An 18,665-nucleotide genomic window follows, 5' to 3' on the forward strand; every position below is an offset into this window, starting at 1 on the left:
ATACATAGCTCTGTTGCTTCTTTTTTGTTAAAAATTTAAAGACTTGAAGCTAAACATTTTCTAAGTAAGGCTTTATTTGATATTATTTTATCTTATTTTTGAAAAATTTTATTTTCTTTAAAATTTAAGAAACACATTTTTATTATCATGTTATTCACAGTTGTTTTTTGAATGGTTTATACAAACTTGATATAAAGTGATGAAACACAGACATCATAGAATCATTTATGGCAAATAGATGAAGTTAGGGAAGAGATAAGGTTGCTATTTATTAAAAAAACTTTCATATAATTTTTTATTTAAATTTTTATGAAAAAAAATATGAAGGATGGCTTTAATATCCTATTTAATATACAACCACAACGTACTAACACTTAGTACGTTGTGGTTGTATATTACAACGTGTTACCATCTACCTTTAAAAAAATAAGTACTCTAAAAGGTTATAAGCTAACGTGGTTTATCAGTTTATGAATTTACAACGGAAAAATCACAGATGTCCAAAATGAGTGTCTTGTTTTCAAAAGAACATTGTGAATAATTAGTTCTTTTATTTATCATAAAAATCACATTTATATATTGTGTTAGGACTAAAATGTCATAAAAATATACTTTTAATTAAATACATTATTAAATACATTATCTAATGTCACTAAACACTAAATTTCATTTTTCTCAAAATGAGAAAAATGTGACATCTTCACGGGTTTTACCCGTGTGGTCTACATTTATGTTCTAGAGTTAGTTATTTTTGTAACTTATTTACAGAAACACATAGAAATATGTAAAAGTAAACACATTTGTAAAAAGGGATGCGGACAGTTAAAAATTTTTGATGTTAATTTTAGCTCTGATTTTTATATCAACATTTTAGGAAATTTGGTTTTGAAAACTATATGACCGATTTGTTTGATTGCCCAAAAACAGTTCTCAAGTATTTATGTGAAAATTACAAACTACACAATATTCCTATTGGTACTAAAATAACAGAAGAACGATGTAATCAGGTATTTTCCTTATTTACATATTTTCATAAACACATTCAGAAACAAGTTCGATTATACATTATTATTTATTTATAGTTAATAACAAATAATAGTTTTATTATTTGTTATCAACTATAAATAAATAAAGGTTAGTATAGTTATAAAAAGTTATTATTATTAAAAGTTAATATCATGAGGGCTACAATAATTTTTCTATAGCAACATGATTAAACATGTTGCTAGGCTTACTACAATCTCAAGCTTACAATTAAATTATCAGAAAGTAGTTTTTATGTTAAAATAATTTAACCATACCTTGGTAAGGTATGGAAAGTGCTAAAAAGAGCACTGGTTTAGTAAAAGTCACAAAATCACAAAATTTTGCGTATATATATATATATATATATATATATATATATATATATATAATCTTTAGAAGTCATATATATAATCTTTAGAAGTCATATTGTTATACAATAGATAGATATATGTACATATATAAATGTTGAATTTAATTAAAAAAGCAACATATAATCTTTTTTTTAATATATTAAGATCTAATTATATACTAAGAATATTTTGCTGACCTATTGTGATCACTGGCATTAAAAAGTTGTTTGTATTGCCTGACATTTTAAAGGTTTTAAATAAAGAAATGGTTTAAAAGATTTTAGGTCTTAAAAATGATTTTAAAGATTTGCAAATTCTTATGTTTATAGTTGTTTTATGTTTGTTTAAAAAATGTCTGTTCTGAAAAACATCTCACACAAGAAATTTCCTGATAGATACATGTTATCTTATTAAATTACCCAAAGACTTTTGATACCCGGGTTTAAAATTAAAACTCAAAAAAAACTCATAGCTTTTGTATTTCTCAATCTCTTGATTGAATCATGCTCGTACGATTTCAATTTTTTGAGTAAATTTGTTTGTTATGTATTTTTTTTTTTATATGCAAAATTCTTTAAAATCTTTTACTAATCTTTTTAAGTTTTTAAAAAATATTTTATAAAGAAAGAAATTCCAAATTGCATACAACTACTTTTATACTTACAACTTACACCTTAAAGCTGACTGGGATTACTTTACTGGAATTACAGCTTAAAGCTGACTGGGATTACTTTACTGGGATTACACCTTAAAGCTGACTGGGATTACTTTTGTGGTTTTCTTTGTGACGGTTCTTGAGCTGAGTTGTTGTGACAATTCTTGAGTCTTTCATCTCTTTTGAGCTGATGTCTTTCATCTCTCCACTATTAATTGAGAAAACAAAGAATAGTGTTAAAGAGCCAAGAAAATGGAAGATTTAAAAAGCAGTAAATTGCATGATGTAAATAAAATGGGCAGATACTGTAAAAGGATTCAATTTTGCTGAATGATGAATCAAGAAAGAGAAAGAGATGCAACTGTAAGACAATGCGACAGAGGCTCAAGGTTGGCAGCTAGAGCTGTTTTCATTTTTAATACATTTTTAAACCTTGAATAATTGTTTGGTTGACATTGCCAAGTACTGACTTTATTCTGAGGACTGTTTCTATTGTCTCCATTATAGTAAGTAGTGAATAAGAAACTGCAGTTTTTTATTTTTCATTAGTGTTGTTATCAACTTCGACTAAATTGACTAAAAATCAACCAGTCAAAATTAGTCGACTTTAAAAAATCTAATAGTCGATTTAATCAACTATGATATCCTACTAATCTAATTAAAGCTAAAATTTAACTAAAATCAACCAAAGCCAAAGTTGAGTAAAAATATTAAAATCCTTATATCTTTTCTATTTAATTTTTCAATGGATTTAACTTTCAGACTTTGATTTTTGTTTGTTCACTTAAAGTTTTATCAAGTTCATCGCATTATATTCATTAGTATTATTTATACCTATTAAAATGTTTGGTTATGTGATTCATTATTTTTTTTCTTTTGTTTACTTGATGCTTAAGATTTTCATTTCATACAAGCTGGCTCGGGGCCCTGAGTCAAACTTAAGTTGTGAAGCTCCAAAATGTATTCTATACAATAACATTGTAAATATGATTGCATAGACTTTTTGATATTTAGCAAATTTTATGGCAGTCTCTAAATCATTGGAGTTTGGGAATAAGTTGTCCTGTTGTTTGAGCGGTCTTTCTTTCATATTATTTTGTTCCATTATTTAAATGGTATGATGTTAAAAAATAGAAAGCGAAAATAAATTAATTTATTATTTTTATTACAATTTATTTCAAAAAAAGAAATTATTCCTATATTTTGACTAAATTGACTTTTAGTCGACTTGGTCCATTTCAAAAATGTATTAGTCAATTTTAGAAAATATATTATTCAGTTTAGTCGACAGTCAAATTATTTAATAGTCGTAAAACGCTACTTTTTATATCTTCTGTCAACTGTTTTCTTGCTGTTTAACAATATTTTATTGTGTTCTGATAACCAACTTAAATAATGGTTGCTTGACTTGTACTAGAAATGGGTTTTAGTACAAATCTGAAATAAACAAAATAAAATCTTTTTATGCTTTTATTTTTCTAATGTATGTGCTTTTTTTATTATTATTATTATTATATAATGTGCCTGAGCAAATTAAAGAGATTTAAATAATAAAAATATTACAGAAACCAAAATGTAAACATTAATATCTCAAAGGCAGCAAAATTTTCAACAATATTTATTGTCTTACCAAATTTTTCTGCTTATAGAAGTCATATTCAACATTAGCATATTGTTAGTATTTATAATACATCATAATATTGTTTATTAAAAATGTTAAAAAATTTTGTTAAGTAAAAATCAATAAAATAATACTAATTAACTTAAAAGTTCAAGTTCAACAAAATATGTTTTCAACTGTGACATAATAACTAAACATTAGAGTATCATTTTTTTTAGGTTTTGGCAGAAATGAAAGGAATATCTTTATTTTTTACCCCTGATTCATCGGTAAGCTTTTTTCTATTTGTTTTGGAATATGTGTATGTTGTTTTTTCAATGTTATTGTGTGTTATATTGTTTATTGAAACATATAGTTTCTGCCGTTGTGCTTATGTTGTTATGTTAGTTATGTGATAATCCTTCAATTAACCAGCGGAAAAATATATATTTGCTTTTTTGCACTTGTCACGAGTATGTCTGAACATGGTTTGATAAATTTCTAATAAGTCTGATGCGATGCACTCTTCCACAGATTAAACAGGGTCTAGGCTAAGGTTTAGGGTTAATTATCAAGTTAACCCTTACCCTTTTCTTTACCCTATTTGGACCAGCCATGACCTTAAATCTGACCCTAATCATGACTCTCATCACCCTAAACCTTTCCCTCATTTGATTTTTTTTTAATTGTGTTGTTTCAGATGTAATTATGACAAGTCCAAAAAAAGCAAACAAGTAGTTATAATTTTCATTGCTTAACTGAAGGATTACCAGTTATGTTGTGCTTATGTTAGTTACGTTAAAACATTATCTTGAAATTTTCATTTTTTTTATAAACTTGATTGTTTTAAAAGTATGTTGTAAATTATTATGTTATGTTGTCATAATAATGTTATTATTGTGTTGTAAGTTATGTTATACCATTGTTATCAGTGTGTTAAAAGTTGTTTTTATATCATTATTGTAAGTGTGTTGCAAGTTGTTATGTTATACGATTGTTATCAGTGTGTTGTAAGTTGTTGTGTTATACTATTGTTATCAGTGTGTTGTAAGTTGTTATGTTATACCATTGTTATCAGTGTGTTGTAAGTTGTTATGCTTAGCCGTATGTAATATTACTTGTTATGTTATGCTATGTTATACTGTATGTGATTTTAGTTGTTGTTTTTTAATCAAAGGATTGTCATTATTTTAGTATAGAATGAGTGTATCAAAGTATTCTGGAAAAACAAGTTCAAATGTTAGTTCATTAAAGTATGATTTTTTTATTTTTTATTTACAAATATTTTTACAGAAAAAATGTTTTGATTGAGCAATATATAAAGGTACATATAAGCAGTGTGGTGGACTGACCACAAATACACTGGTTGGCCACTTCATTTATTTTTATGAAACATTATATTATTTCTAGTTTTTATTGTTTTAAATTCTAAATAGTTTTTGGAAACATTTTTTTCAAGTTTTTGACTTGAAACAGATCTTAACATAATTTTTTACAAAAACTTTATGAGCTTTTTTTGGTTTTAAATTGTTTAAAACTGTAGCCATTGCAAGGGAAATAATTGAGTGGTCAAAATTATCACACTAATTGTGTTTAATTAAAATAATTTCTCTAGTTGTGATTGGTTAAAATAATCATACTAATTGTGAGTGGATAAATTGTTTCTTCAACTGTAACATTTAATTAGCAGTATTGTGACTTAATTACACTAATTATTCTCTAATTTCATTAATTATTCTCTAATTTCATTCATTATTCTCTAATTCCATTACTGTTGAATATTTAGAAAGGTTTATATAAGGTAAAATATTTATAAGGTAACTACTTATTAGTTTTTAGTTTTTTATTCCATGATTATCCATAAATATGTACCACAAATTTGTTAGGATTTTTGTTGTTTTTTCTTACAAATAAATAATCAGCAAATGTTGGTTTAGGACCACAAATTTCATAAAGCAATATTTTCCAAAAAACATTGTAACCAAAAATTAATAAATTTGTTAAGTTAAGGAGTTTGACGCATACTTATATATAGTTACTTAAGCTTTAATTTTCACTTTTTTTATTTCATTGTAATTTTTTATTTACAGTAGAAACCGCAATTATTTGAACAAATCTGTCGACATTGATGAAAAAAAACGTTTAGAAGGATTGCTGCAGGTTTGTTTGTTTGTTTAGAAGGATTGCTGCAGATTGCTTTTTTGTTTAGAAGGTAGTAGGTTCATCAAAAACTTTTAATTTTAATAGCAGTTAATCAGTATCATATTTTTATCGTTTTCAAATTTTTAAATATTTTTATTATTTATCATTCACTAATTTTAGCAATAGTTATAAAAATATTTTATATGCGTAGATGCATCAAAAGGAATATGATCTTTGTTCAGAAAAATATAATCAAATAAAAAAAGAAATTGAAGTTGTAAACAAAAAGCTTGAAGAGACTCGTCAACAAAAAGTTATTTTATATAATTTTTGTGTTAACTTTATAATTTTATTTTCAGTAATCTGTTTAAAATTAGAATAATTTTTGTTTAAATTTTTTATTTTATCATTTGTTTTTTGTTATTTCTTTCTCATTTAATTACTATTGATTTTGAAAAAGATCAATACATACATTAAAAGAATCTAAAGGGTTTTCAATAATACTTTCAGATCTCGCTCGTCTCGGACATCTTGGTCTCGGAAATCTTCTTAATATTTTTTTATCTCGGAATCTCTGTCTCAGAATACTGAGAAAATAAATGTGAAAATATAAAAACCAAGATTACTGAAAATTATTGAAAACCTTCAAAATTTAAGCTTTCATTTTTTAACGAGAGAAGAGTCAAAGCGTTTTTGAGTAAACAAGAGTCAGCATAAATTTTCTCACAAGGAACTATTTTTTATGTATGTGCGAAGGAAAAACTCATCAAACAAACAGACTACAATATAAAACAAATTCACACTCATTTATGGAAGTTCCATCAATATCGCCATGTTCCTTCTGCTGACAAATCTGAAAAATCAACGCATCATCAATCTTGCTTAAAAATGATTGACTTTTAGTGTGGAACTAACATTGACTGACGAAATTGTTGCTAAGTTAGCATCTAATATTGGACTTAGTTTCAACCAAATTGTGAATCCATTGATGCAAAAGCTGATTGAAAATTACACAAAGGTTGAAAATTACGCAAGGTTGAAGCTCCCAAAAATGTTGAGAGAGTCAGACAATTTATAGCTCATCAGCATATGCGAGAGACAAAGTGGTGAAGGAAATAACGCTGATATAATCCAATGGAGGAAAGTTTTCCTATGTGAGTGATGAGACAACATTTAAACAAATTAAAGTTATGAACAAGCATATTTTTGGACCCAACAATTACAATCAAAATCTTGGTATGATCGAAATGGGAAAAGAATATGATGTTTAAACCCTTTTTGAGGTTGCAAAATTATCAATTAATGACCTTCAGCATTAATCCTGACCAAGATTGATTTGGTCAAGCTATGGATGATGCAAGTATTTGCACTAAATCCGGCTGTCTCTCACAACGATTTCATCTTACTTGCTATGGTCATGGAATCCATCTTTGTGTGACACAAGTACTAAAACGTAAAAAGATAATTACAGGTATCAATCGAGCAAATAAGAATATATTATCAGACCAAAGCGAAGAAGAATCAGATACAGAGATACATGTTAGCATGCACATCTCGGAGTTTTTGCAGCGCATCAAGCATGCTTAGTTTAGAAACAAATGAAGAAGAAGATAAAGACAAAAATAAAGCTGAAGCAAATTCTGATAAAGATAACGTGGAAGATGAGGAAGCATTTAAGTACAATCCTGCATTGCCTAGTTATAAAACTCTCAAAGAGGTTTGAACTATTGTAAAAAAATTAAAATACAAACTTAAATTAGTCAAAGAGCTTAAAGAAAATCCTCAATCTCTTGTAATCAAATTCAAATTGCTAGTTTTTGATGTCAGAACTTGATGGAACAGTGCATTAAAAATGCTGAAAACTTTCAAAGACAAGCAACTCTTCAACCATATAAATTGGCTATGAATGCCATTAGTGGCGATGATGCTGACTTGAACATTGCAGAAGGCGCATTAGAATTTTTGTTAGAGGAATTGTGAACAAAGAAAAGTTTTACTTGTGCTCATTTGATTGAAGAAATTAAAATATAGGTTCGTAAAAGATGTCCGATCTTAACTGTTAGTCTGCTCAAATTTCTCAATAAACCAGGAGTTCTTGAAGTGCCGAAAGTGTCCCCATTCTTACTCTCATCAAATGAAGAAATTATTGAAGAACCGAAAAGATTCTGACTTGAACATTTTTTCACTCCATCCAGTAATGATGACAGTGATGATGTTGTGGAAATTGCATCTGAAGCTCATCAGATAGTCGAACAGACTCCCAATGATCCTAAGTTACTTCTTCTCACTTCCTTGAAACGTCGAACATCTTCAAACTTTGTTCCAAAGCTCAAAGACCCAACTAGAAAGAAAAAAGAATCCAATGCCCGACAACAAATCCAAGTCACTGATCCTAATGATTTGACTGCTGATGAATTTAACACCTACTTTACAACTGGATTCTAATTAGAAAAGTTATGCTTGAAAATGCGTTAAAATTAATCAAGTCAACATCAATTCGATGTAAACAAAATTTTTCAATTTCAAGCAACCATCGTAGTAAGAAATGGGAGAGAATGACACCTGTAACTTTGAATGACTTAAGTCTTTTGAAAAGTTTTTTCAAGAGTCAACATTAATTTGATAAATGTAGAAAACGTATAGTTCATTAATATAATAATAATAAAAAATTATAAAACACAAATTTTTCAGAAAGTTTCAGTTTATTTTCATAGTTTTTACATTTATGAAAAAATCTTGGTTTTATCTTGGCTTCGTACGAGATTTTGTGTAGGAAAAATATTGTCTTGTATGGACAGAGAACTGAGACAAAAAAAAACCCGAGATTCTGAAAGTATAGTTCTCAATAATATGTTTTTATTAATGTTATCTTTTAAAAAACCATTCTTATATCTTTTTTTTTTTTTCAGCAAGAAATTGTTAGTCAAATGAAAAAACGATCAACACTTACGTCTCAAATTGAGAGCAAGCAGAACAGGTAATTTCTAAAATGTTAATAAAATCAATTTTTAGAACTTTTCATTCAAATTTTTTTTTTTTTTACAATTTTTTGTTATAAATTTGAATTTGTTTTAGACTTCAGGAGGAAGAAAAAGGGTGTCCCAATATTCAAAATCAAATTGATAAGATGAAAATCAAGATCAATCATACAAATAAAACAAGATTAGAATTATCTCAGCAATATGTTGATCAGATTTCAGTATTTAAACTTTTATATATATATATATATATATATATATATATATATATATATATATATATATATATATATATATATATATATATATATATATATATATATATATATATATATATATATATATATATATTAGTTCTTTGTGTATGTGTGAAAAGGTTTTTAATATAAATATTTCATCAAAAATGTGTTTGTCTCATCAGTATTTAATTGTATTATAACTTCAATTGAAAACCTTGGTGCAAAATCAATATAACTCCATTTTTGGTTGATTTTCAGGTTTAAATTTAAATTTTATGCTAGTAAATAAAAGAAGCTCTGCTGCTATTGAAAAGCTCTTTTGGTGCAAAAATAAATTAGATTCCCTCATGTAATTCAATGCAAGGTTTAACATCTATTCCCTATACTCAATTGATGCAAAAATGAGGTAACTCTGTAGTTACCTCTATTTAACATTGTTTTTTTTTTTCAGCATTGAATAGTGGTTGAACTTGTTTGTTTTACATGTTTTCAAGTTTTTCTATGGTTTTTAATGATATACTTTTACATTGTTTGTTGAAATATTTTTAGTATTTATCCCTGTCATATACTGTGTAATACTAATGTAGTATAATACTATAACTGTCAACAACAACCTAAAGGACTTTATTTAATACAAGAAATATTATGGCTAGTTGTGATAATATAATTGTTAAATATACTGATGTCACTAGCAAGTGACAGCAGTATATTTAACAATTTAGTTAATAACCCAGATTTGTTCCTCAAAATCGTGTGTCTACTCTCAATAATTAATGCTATGTAAATAATTAATGTAAATCTTTAATTCAAGTGCCAAGATTTCCATCCTGAAGTAAAAAGTTTTGAAAGTGAATCTGAAAAAAAAGTGTTAAAAAATGTACAGAAGTGTTATAAGAATCAAAAAAAAGCCAGCTGGCGCAAAAATGCAAACATTACAGAAGTAAGGTCTAATAAAGCAGAGTTGCAAACATTTAACTATCAGCAAAATATGTCCCTTCCACTTGATAAATGTCTCACATGATATGTATAACCTTATTCCCAAATAGCTTTTGAAATATAGTTTTTGTATATACGAAGCCAGTTCTAAAAAGTTTTATTTCCTTATGCATGATAAAGCGGTTGTCAAAAAAGGACAAAGTGATGTTGTGAACATCCTGCATTTTTTTCATTAAAAGTTATCTTTCTACTTCAGTATATGGTGTATGGTTCTCTGACATGTTGAAGTGCCAAGGTGCAGAAGAAAATATTTCAGATTCTAAGGATAGCTTCACAAGCTAAAGTTAATTTTTTAATATCATTTAACATTATAAATAACGAGGTACGTATGTATATTTAAAAATTTGTTTTTTATTTGTCATTTTTAATATTCATATATTGGATTTTAGTAAAAAAAAATTCTATTGTCAAAACAAACAATAAAAAACTGCAGGTTGAGCAATAGGTTTTTAATTAGATTTAACATAATAAGTAAATAAATTTGGCACTTATAAAACTTATTTTGTGTATTTTTTTAATTGGATAAAAATTTTATTTCATTAGCCAGGTGCAAAACTAAGGTAACTCCATGAGTTTATTTTTTCATACTGTTATTAGTATTTATAATACAAAAAAAAAAATTTACAATAAACATGCATTTTATATAAGCTACTTCGCACCTGTATAAAAAATGATGAGAATTTAAAACTATTAAATATAATCAATTTTTTCATTCTTTGAAAGGGATCCCAAACCTCAGAGACATGTTGTGTTCAAGAGAATGATTAAAAAAAAAATGTAAGCTCATTGTAGTTTTACAAATTCTTTTATTTGAAATTAGCATAATTTTATCAGCCCATTATGTCCAAACAGAAGCTTTACATGTTATAATTTTTTTTTTGCTTCAGATTTTTTTAATATTTAAAGAAACTTTTCTTTTTTTATATATAATTTTCAAAACCTTTTTACTACCCCTAATAGCGAATCTAAAGAACACCATTTTAAAGTCTTTAGATCAAAAAGTGCCTTAACCCACAATAGATCCTAGTTCTAATCGGCTCTGACGTATATTAACTATATGTATTTGTCAAAAAACAATATTTCTATCATTTTTCAGAAAAAAATAATAGAATTCTGACCAAGAAAGAGTTTATAATTAAAAAAAAATTGCCAATAAATGATCAGAACGGATCATATTATCAAATTATGATGTTCATTTCACCTAAAAAACATATTTATATAAAATCTTATTCAAATTTGGACAATTGTGATTTTACAAAGATTTTAAGAAAAAAAAGAATCTTCGGTCTGGGTTTTTTCACTACAAACATTCATATTTTATGAGACTGCAAAATTTATCATTTTAATTTTTTTGGTCTTTTCATAATTTACAGACATGATCATTTAGTGGAAATATGTCTTAGTCAACTAAGTATTATACAGACACTATGTTATTTTAAAATTGCCTTAACTATACTGAGAAGCTAAATTTTTTTGATTAAAACAAAAAAATAAATGAATACCAAGAAAAATAAACTTTTTCGTTTTAGTCGGAGCTTGCCTTCTCCTTTTTGCTATAGATCTTCTCTCTTTTGTTGTAGGTAAATAGTCTTCATAATATACGCTGCAATCTACAGACTTGATATTTTATTCAAGCACATTTTATTCCTATGAGTTTTAGTACATGATGTCATTGATTTTTTTGTTTATTTAAAAGATCAATTATCTACTTTATCCCTTTAAACAATTTGTTAAAATGAAGTTAAAATGTTTTTGCACCAAGATATTTAATTGATCATTGTCAGTGATATTATAATGACTATTTATTATTGTTTGTGTTTATTTGTTTTAAGTTTTTATATGCATGTTTCACCTCATACAAATCATATAAGTGTTTATATCCATGTTTTAACTCATACAAATCATATAAGTGTTTATATGCATGCTTTTATGTTGTAAGTGTTTGTATGCATGTTCATATGTTGTAAGTGTTTATATGCATGTTTGTTTGTTGTAAGTGTTTATATGCATGTTTTTATGTTTTAAGTTTTAATGTTTTTATGTTTTATATCCATGTTTTAACTCATACAAATCATATAAGTGTTTATATGCATGCTTTTATGTTGTAAGTGTTTGTATGCATGTTCATATGTTGTAAGTGTTTATATGCATGTTCATATGTTGTAAGTGTTTGTATGCATGTTTAGCTTCATATAAATCAAATTCTTAATAAGCAAATCTGCTAAATCTCTGGTATTTAAGTTTTTAACATGTTTTATTGCTATAAAGAAATGCATCAAGATCACAAAAGAAAGATTGTTATTAGCAATGGCAATAACTCAAGAAAAGATTTCAATGGAACAGGTTCAAGCTCAGTTTAGAACTCTCAGCGAAAATCTTAAAAGTCTTGAGGTAAATTTTGCAATTTATATAAGTTTTTTTTATTGTTTCTTCACTTTTTTTACTCACTGGTTTGCTATTTATTTATTTAAAAATTAAAATAAAAATTCTTAGATAATATAAATTAGTGAATAATGATAATTGTGTTTTTGTTCTCTTTTATTAGGGCTTATTTTATTGTTTTATTATGACTTCTAATTTTATTATACCTTTATTATGAATTCTTACTATGAATTCTTATTTTACATACCTTTATTATGACTTCTAATTTTATTGTAGCTTTATTTATTTATCCATTTATTTAACCATAAAATCAAAAATTACAAATTTAATTATAATATACAAAGTAAGGTTCGGTTTCACTCATATAGTTAAAAACTAGTGAATTGAGTGACGCCTTAATAAAATAAACAAATTTAAAAAAATATATATATATTAAAACAAGGAAATAATAAAGAAAGTAAACTACATTAATACAAGTAATAAAAAAAGAAGTAATAGGAACAATAATATTTAAAAAGTTGGAATCAGAACAAAAATATAAAGGAGTAAAGCTAAGAAAAATGAAAAAGAGAGAATGAATGGATGAAATAAGATGAGTGAGAAAAAAATGTAAGAGAAAACAAAAATTTTAATCACATAAGTTCAGATAGAGTGAGAGAAAAAAATTTTCGCAGAAAAATATAAAAAAGCAAAATAAAGGCAAACATAAATTAAAAAAATATATACATACACTACTACATAAAATATTAAAGCTTATATAACACAATACATAGATTAATTAAACAAAAGTAAATATCAAGATATAGAAAAAGCAACAACAACTAAATTGACAGAGAAAAATGCAAAAAAATAAATACATTCAACTATTTTTATATACATAAATACACGACATATAAACAATATAACAATTAATTAAAATTGTTCTTTTTCTTTTCTTTCAATAAAATATTGGAAAAAATTTTAGTTCTTTTTTATTATTTTACATTTGTTTTTATTTGTTTCAGGTTTTTTATTTTTATTTATTTGAATCCTTTTTCTTGTTTATACACTTTTCTTTTTATACTTATACTTTATTTTTTATTATGAATTCTTATTTTATTATATCTTTATTATGTCTTCTTATTTTAATATACCTTTATTATGAATCCTTATTTTAAAAAACCTTTATTATGAATTCTTATTTTATTATATCTTTGTTATGAATTCTTATTTTTTTATACCTTTGTTATGAATTCTTATTTTATTATACCTTTATTATAAATTCTTATTTTATCATTTTCTGTAATATGAGTCAACATCTCACAATTATTTGTTGGCTTAATTTATTGAAGCCATCAAAATTATGTATCAAACTTGAATAATGGATGAAATGAAAAAATGCATAAAAAAGGCCTTTTTTATTTTATGTATGTTATTGGCAGGCATAAAATGATCATGTCGTGATTGTAAATGGTTTAAATATTTCTGATTTTCATAATTGTTGTACAAAAAACAAAACATCATACAAAATTAACTTGAAGTGTTAATGGCAATCTCAGAAGTGGATACCCACTGTCAGCCAGTGATAAAAAAACTTGTTTATGTTAAGCAGACACAACACAAAAAAATGAACATTTTAATTAACCACTAATTGGTTATTTTGGTTATTATCAGCATTTGGTTATATTTGATGTTTTTGTTTAGTAGTTGTATTTTGTTATAAAAATCATCAATTTGATGATTACTGACATTTTTCTTTTCTGTTGATAATTTATCAACAGAAAAGAAAAATGTCAGTAATGTAAATATTTGCTGTAACATTAACAGAGGTTTATTTTAAATAATGGTGGCTTGTTAACTTTTTGGGGATGCTTTTAAAATGTCAGTTGTTATAAAATCTACAAAGGAAGATTAGATAATATTGATAACATAATTGTAATTTGTTCACGCATTCCTAATTATACAACATATTCACATTCGAGACATTCATTCAATAAATTATTTTGTTGTCATGCAATGTTTTTATTAACTTTCAACACATTGAATAACTTTATTTTTTAAATATACAATACATTTCATCAACTATGTTAAAGCTTTTTTTTGTTGTTGTTTTTTTCTTATTAAGAAAAAGTGGAGAGGGGGGGGGGGGGTTCTATAAATATTTAATTAAAAATTTTATGCTTTGTAATCTTTTTTAAAAGGCATTAAATTTTTTTTTAAATAATTGCAAAATGTTTTTTCAAATGAATATAAAATGGTTAAATTTTTTTCAAAATATAAAAAATGAATAAAATATTTTTACAGGAAGCTTATCATATGGTTTCAGAAAGATGTAACAATATGAAAAAACAAGCTAAAATCTTACTTAAACGAGCCCAACAGATAACTGGTGAAACAATGGAACATTTAAAAGAGGTTCAAATTTATCAAACTAATTTTATTATATTATATTTTGTCATAATAACATCAGGTTTTTTTTTTGTCTTTTTATTGTAAAAAAATCTATTTAAATTTTAAAATGAAATTTTAACTTGTTAGCATTTTTGGGACAAAAATATTTTTTCAGGCATTTGACAATCTTCCAAATACTCTTGAAGAAATTGAAGCTTTGATACATGAGCAACAAGCAAAATTAGATTGTCAATATGAGACTAATCCACTAGTATGCTTTAATATTATAATTTAGTATTTTACACATAATTTAGTTTACAATAGTAACCTTTGTTTAAGTTATTTATATCCTAGGTATCTTTTATTTTATTTAATTGAATTAAATAAAAGTTGTTTTTTTTTCAATTAAATGAGGTGTTTAATTTCATTTTTTTCAACCAATTGAAATGGTGTATAAAATTAAAATATAAATAACTTTATTAATTAAAATTATACAAAATTGTCAATAACAATTTTGTATAATTCCCAATGAAGGAAAATTTAAATTCATTTAATTATAAGTGTTTTGAATAAATTTTTAAAGTTTTAATAATTTCTGTAACATAATGAATCAATCCTATAAAACCCTATAATCTGCTACCATCACATATTTGCTACCAAAAAAATATTTGATAATAATTTGTGGTTTTGATTTCAGATCATTTTCAAGCAAATTAAAAAATGTACTATATTCTATCAGTATGCATAGCCAAAACAAGGGGTTTGACTTAATTTTTTTATTTGAAACAACATTTTTAGCAATTAAAAAATTTGCAGTTATAAAATTTTTCAGCAAAATTTTGATTATTCAAAAGAGGGGGGGGAGGGACTTTATATTGTTTATATAAAAAAGTTATAACTTCATTACTTCAATTTATTCATTCTTCATGTTAGGTTATGAAATTATAAATTAATCATTAATTAAGAGAAATTAGTTTGTAAAAACATCAAATTATGCTGTACAGGTGCAATACAAAAACTTGTTTAAACCTACTATTTAATAATTATTTTTTTCCTAATAATTATAAATTTAATATATACTTTTTCTTTTAAAAGAAGTTTCATTAATCAATTACTTGAATAATTATTATTAAATGTTTTTACTGTACAAAATAATTTTTGAAAATTTTTTTTTTATTCAAAAAAGTTTACTTTGAATTTATTCAAGTTTGTAAGGTAGTGTCTTTTAATCTCATCATAACATTTCTGTTCTTAAATTCTTTTCCTGAACTAAATAATCATGCTTATATTGTGTTTATCATCATATTTACATCATATTTTTATTTAGTTTTTAAAATGTTTTTATAATGTTTGTATCATATTCATACCATGATTTAATGAGTTTTCATAATGTTTTTATCATATTTTCATCTTTTTCAAAGTTGTTAATTTGATTGTAGCAAAATGTAACTGGAGCAGAACAGATATTAATATTTCAACCATAAGTATAACTACATTGGATTCTCATGCAACTGGTAAGAAGTATAAAGGACATGCAAGGACTACTAGTTTAGCAGATGTATTCTTTACTACTACTTAACATAAAAAACAAAATGTTTTCTTTAAATATTTTTCTTTCAACAAGGTTTTTATACTAGTTATTTAGCATATTCTCAGTATAACTGCTAACTTGGTAGTTTTCAGTTCATTAATAATATTTTAATGACCATCACAAGATAAACTAGAATGTTTTCCTCGTGTCAAGACAAAACCCTCAACTATGTGAAGTAGTTAAAGATCTGCTGCCGCATAGTAATTTAAATCTTTGAGCTTTGTTTTCTCATTAAAAATTTGAAAATTTATGGGGCTTTCCTATAATTTTTGGCAAAGCAGATATATGAACTTTGTTAACACCAGTGTTCTTGGTTGTTTGTTTTTAATCAAAAATAACTTCTCTAAAAAAATATTCCAATAATTTTCAAAGATCTTCAGTAACTATATGTTCCCACATGAATAAAAACTTTATCAATTTACCCCTAGTAATGCAAACATGATTAACTTGAGATATTAGATCTTTGACATACACTAGACCTTTAATTATGGGTTTTTGTATGTCTATTCCACACTGACCTTTTTTATACTTTTTTCTTACTTATATATATATATATATATATATATATATATATATATATATATATATATATATATATATATATATATATATATATATATATATATATATATGTATATATACATATATATATATATATATATATATATATATATATATATATATATATATATATATATATATTAGGTTGTATCGAAAAACAACTTTTTTTTGATTTTAAAATTGTAATAGAGCGGAAAAGTTGCGTAATGCTATGAAAAGTAATTGTGCCAAATTTTTTTTTTTTTTTTTCTTCAGTTTGCACTAGGGTTTTATTTTTCTTAAAAAACATGTGCTCTGACCTTTTTTACAAAATAAAATTAACAAATTCTATGCATAGACTAGAGTTGTAATAGAGTTTAAACATTACACAATGACTAAGTTAGAAATGGTTTTAATTTTCAAGAAAATGTTTTAATGTCTTCAATTGCCGCTAGAGGGCTGAGTTTTATATATATATATATATATATATATATATATATATATATATATATATATATATATATATATATATATATATATACATATATATATATATATGTATATATATATATATATATATATATATATGTATATATATATATATATATATATATATGTATATATATATATATATATATATAATATATATATATATATATATATATATATATATATGTGTGTATATATATATATATATATATATATATATATATATAATATATATATATATATATATATATATATATATATATATATATATGTATATACATATAAACGCAAATTTAATTGACCAGAATGTTTTTAAAAACAATCTGAATGTTTTTAATAGTATAAACAATGTTTTTATTTTTATTTTTTTAATAAAATCTTTTTATTTTTATTCATTTTTACTCTAAATCATGCACAGAGTGTTGCTACATCGACTATCTTATAGCCTGACTTGCAAGGGAGTGCTGCTACACTTCGACTGAGGGTTTGGTTGGGGCAGGCAGTCTATCAAGTAATAAAAAAATTCCAGTCTTGCATTTTAAATTTTACGAAAAATAATGCTTTTATTCAACACAAAAAGACAGTTTGAGACAGATCCAAATGAAACAGGTAGTTAAACTTTATTACAGCTAAACTTGAAACATTTTTCAAAAACAATTTCCACTCTTATTAAAACTTTAATTGTACATTATGGACTGCAGAGCATGTTTGCCAGAAACTCATGAAACAGTGTTTTTTCGTAAAAACTCTTATATATATATATATATATTATTATATCTATTATATATATATATATATATATATATATATATATATATATATATATATATATATATATATATATATATATATATATATATATATATATATAATATATATATATACATATATTTTATATATATATATATATATATATATATATATATATATATATATATATATATATATATATATATATATATTATATATATTATATATATATTATATGCATATTTTTTTTTTTTTTTTTGCAAAAGCAAACAAAACTAACATCCACACGTTTTCAATATACATAGAGCTTATAAGAGATTTATAAAATGGTTTCTTTTCTTCAAAACACATATTTTCGATAGCTAAGTTAAAATTTAAGCTTTTTTAAAAATTCTTTTCGGTTCAATTATTATAGTGTATAATAGATTAAACTCCCGCTTATTTGAACTGGCACTTATTTGAATTTCCTGCATATTTGAGGTAATCTTTCTTCCCTGTGAATTTTCCTTAACAAACTAAAATAAATATACATCAGTTATTTGAACCTGTAGTTATTC

The 18,665-nt window shown here is 24.6% G+C and overlaps 1 protein-coding gene across 3 annotated transcripts in view; it reads left to right on the forward strand.

The window, feature by feature from the left end:
- LOC100203090 (structural maintenance of chromosomes protein 5) overlaps positions 1-18,665 on the forward strand; it is a 120,000-nt gene that overhangs the window by 87,080 nt on the left and 14,255 nt on the right. For all 3 annotated transcript variants that reach the window (XM_065817022.1, XM_065817023.1, XM_065817021.1), the window contains exons 19-28: positions 875-1,007; positions 3,871-3,921; positions 4,826-4,884; positions 5,722-5,791; positions 5,985-6,086; positions 8,683-8,750; positions 8,849-8,972; positions 12,255-12,377; positions 14,652-14,762; positions 14,914-15,007. In XM_065817022.1, coding sequence (XP_065673094.1) covers positions 875-1,007; positions 3,871-3,921; positions 4,826-4,884; positions 5,722-5,791; positions 5,985-6,086; positions 8,683-8,750; positions 8,849-8,972; positions 12,255-12,377; positions 14,652-14,762; positions 14,914-15,007 — 935 coding nt within the window. The remainder of the gene's footprint in view (positions 1-874; positions 1,008-3,870; positions 3,922-4,825; positions 4,885-5,721; positions 5,792-5,984; positions 6,087-8,682; positions 8,751-8,848; positions 8,973-12,254; positions 12,378-14,651; positions 14,763-14,913; positions 15,008-18,665) is intronic.

The sequence above is a fragment of the Hydra vulgaris genome, chromosome 13 (assembly GCF_038396675.1).
Source record: "Hydra vulgaris chromosome 13, alternate assembly HydraT2T_AEP".
Classification (NCBI taxonomy): Eukaryota; Metazoa; Cnidaria; class Hydrozoa; order Anthoathecata; family Hydridae; genus Hydra; species Hydra vulgaris.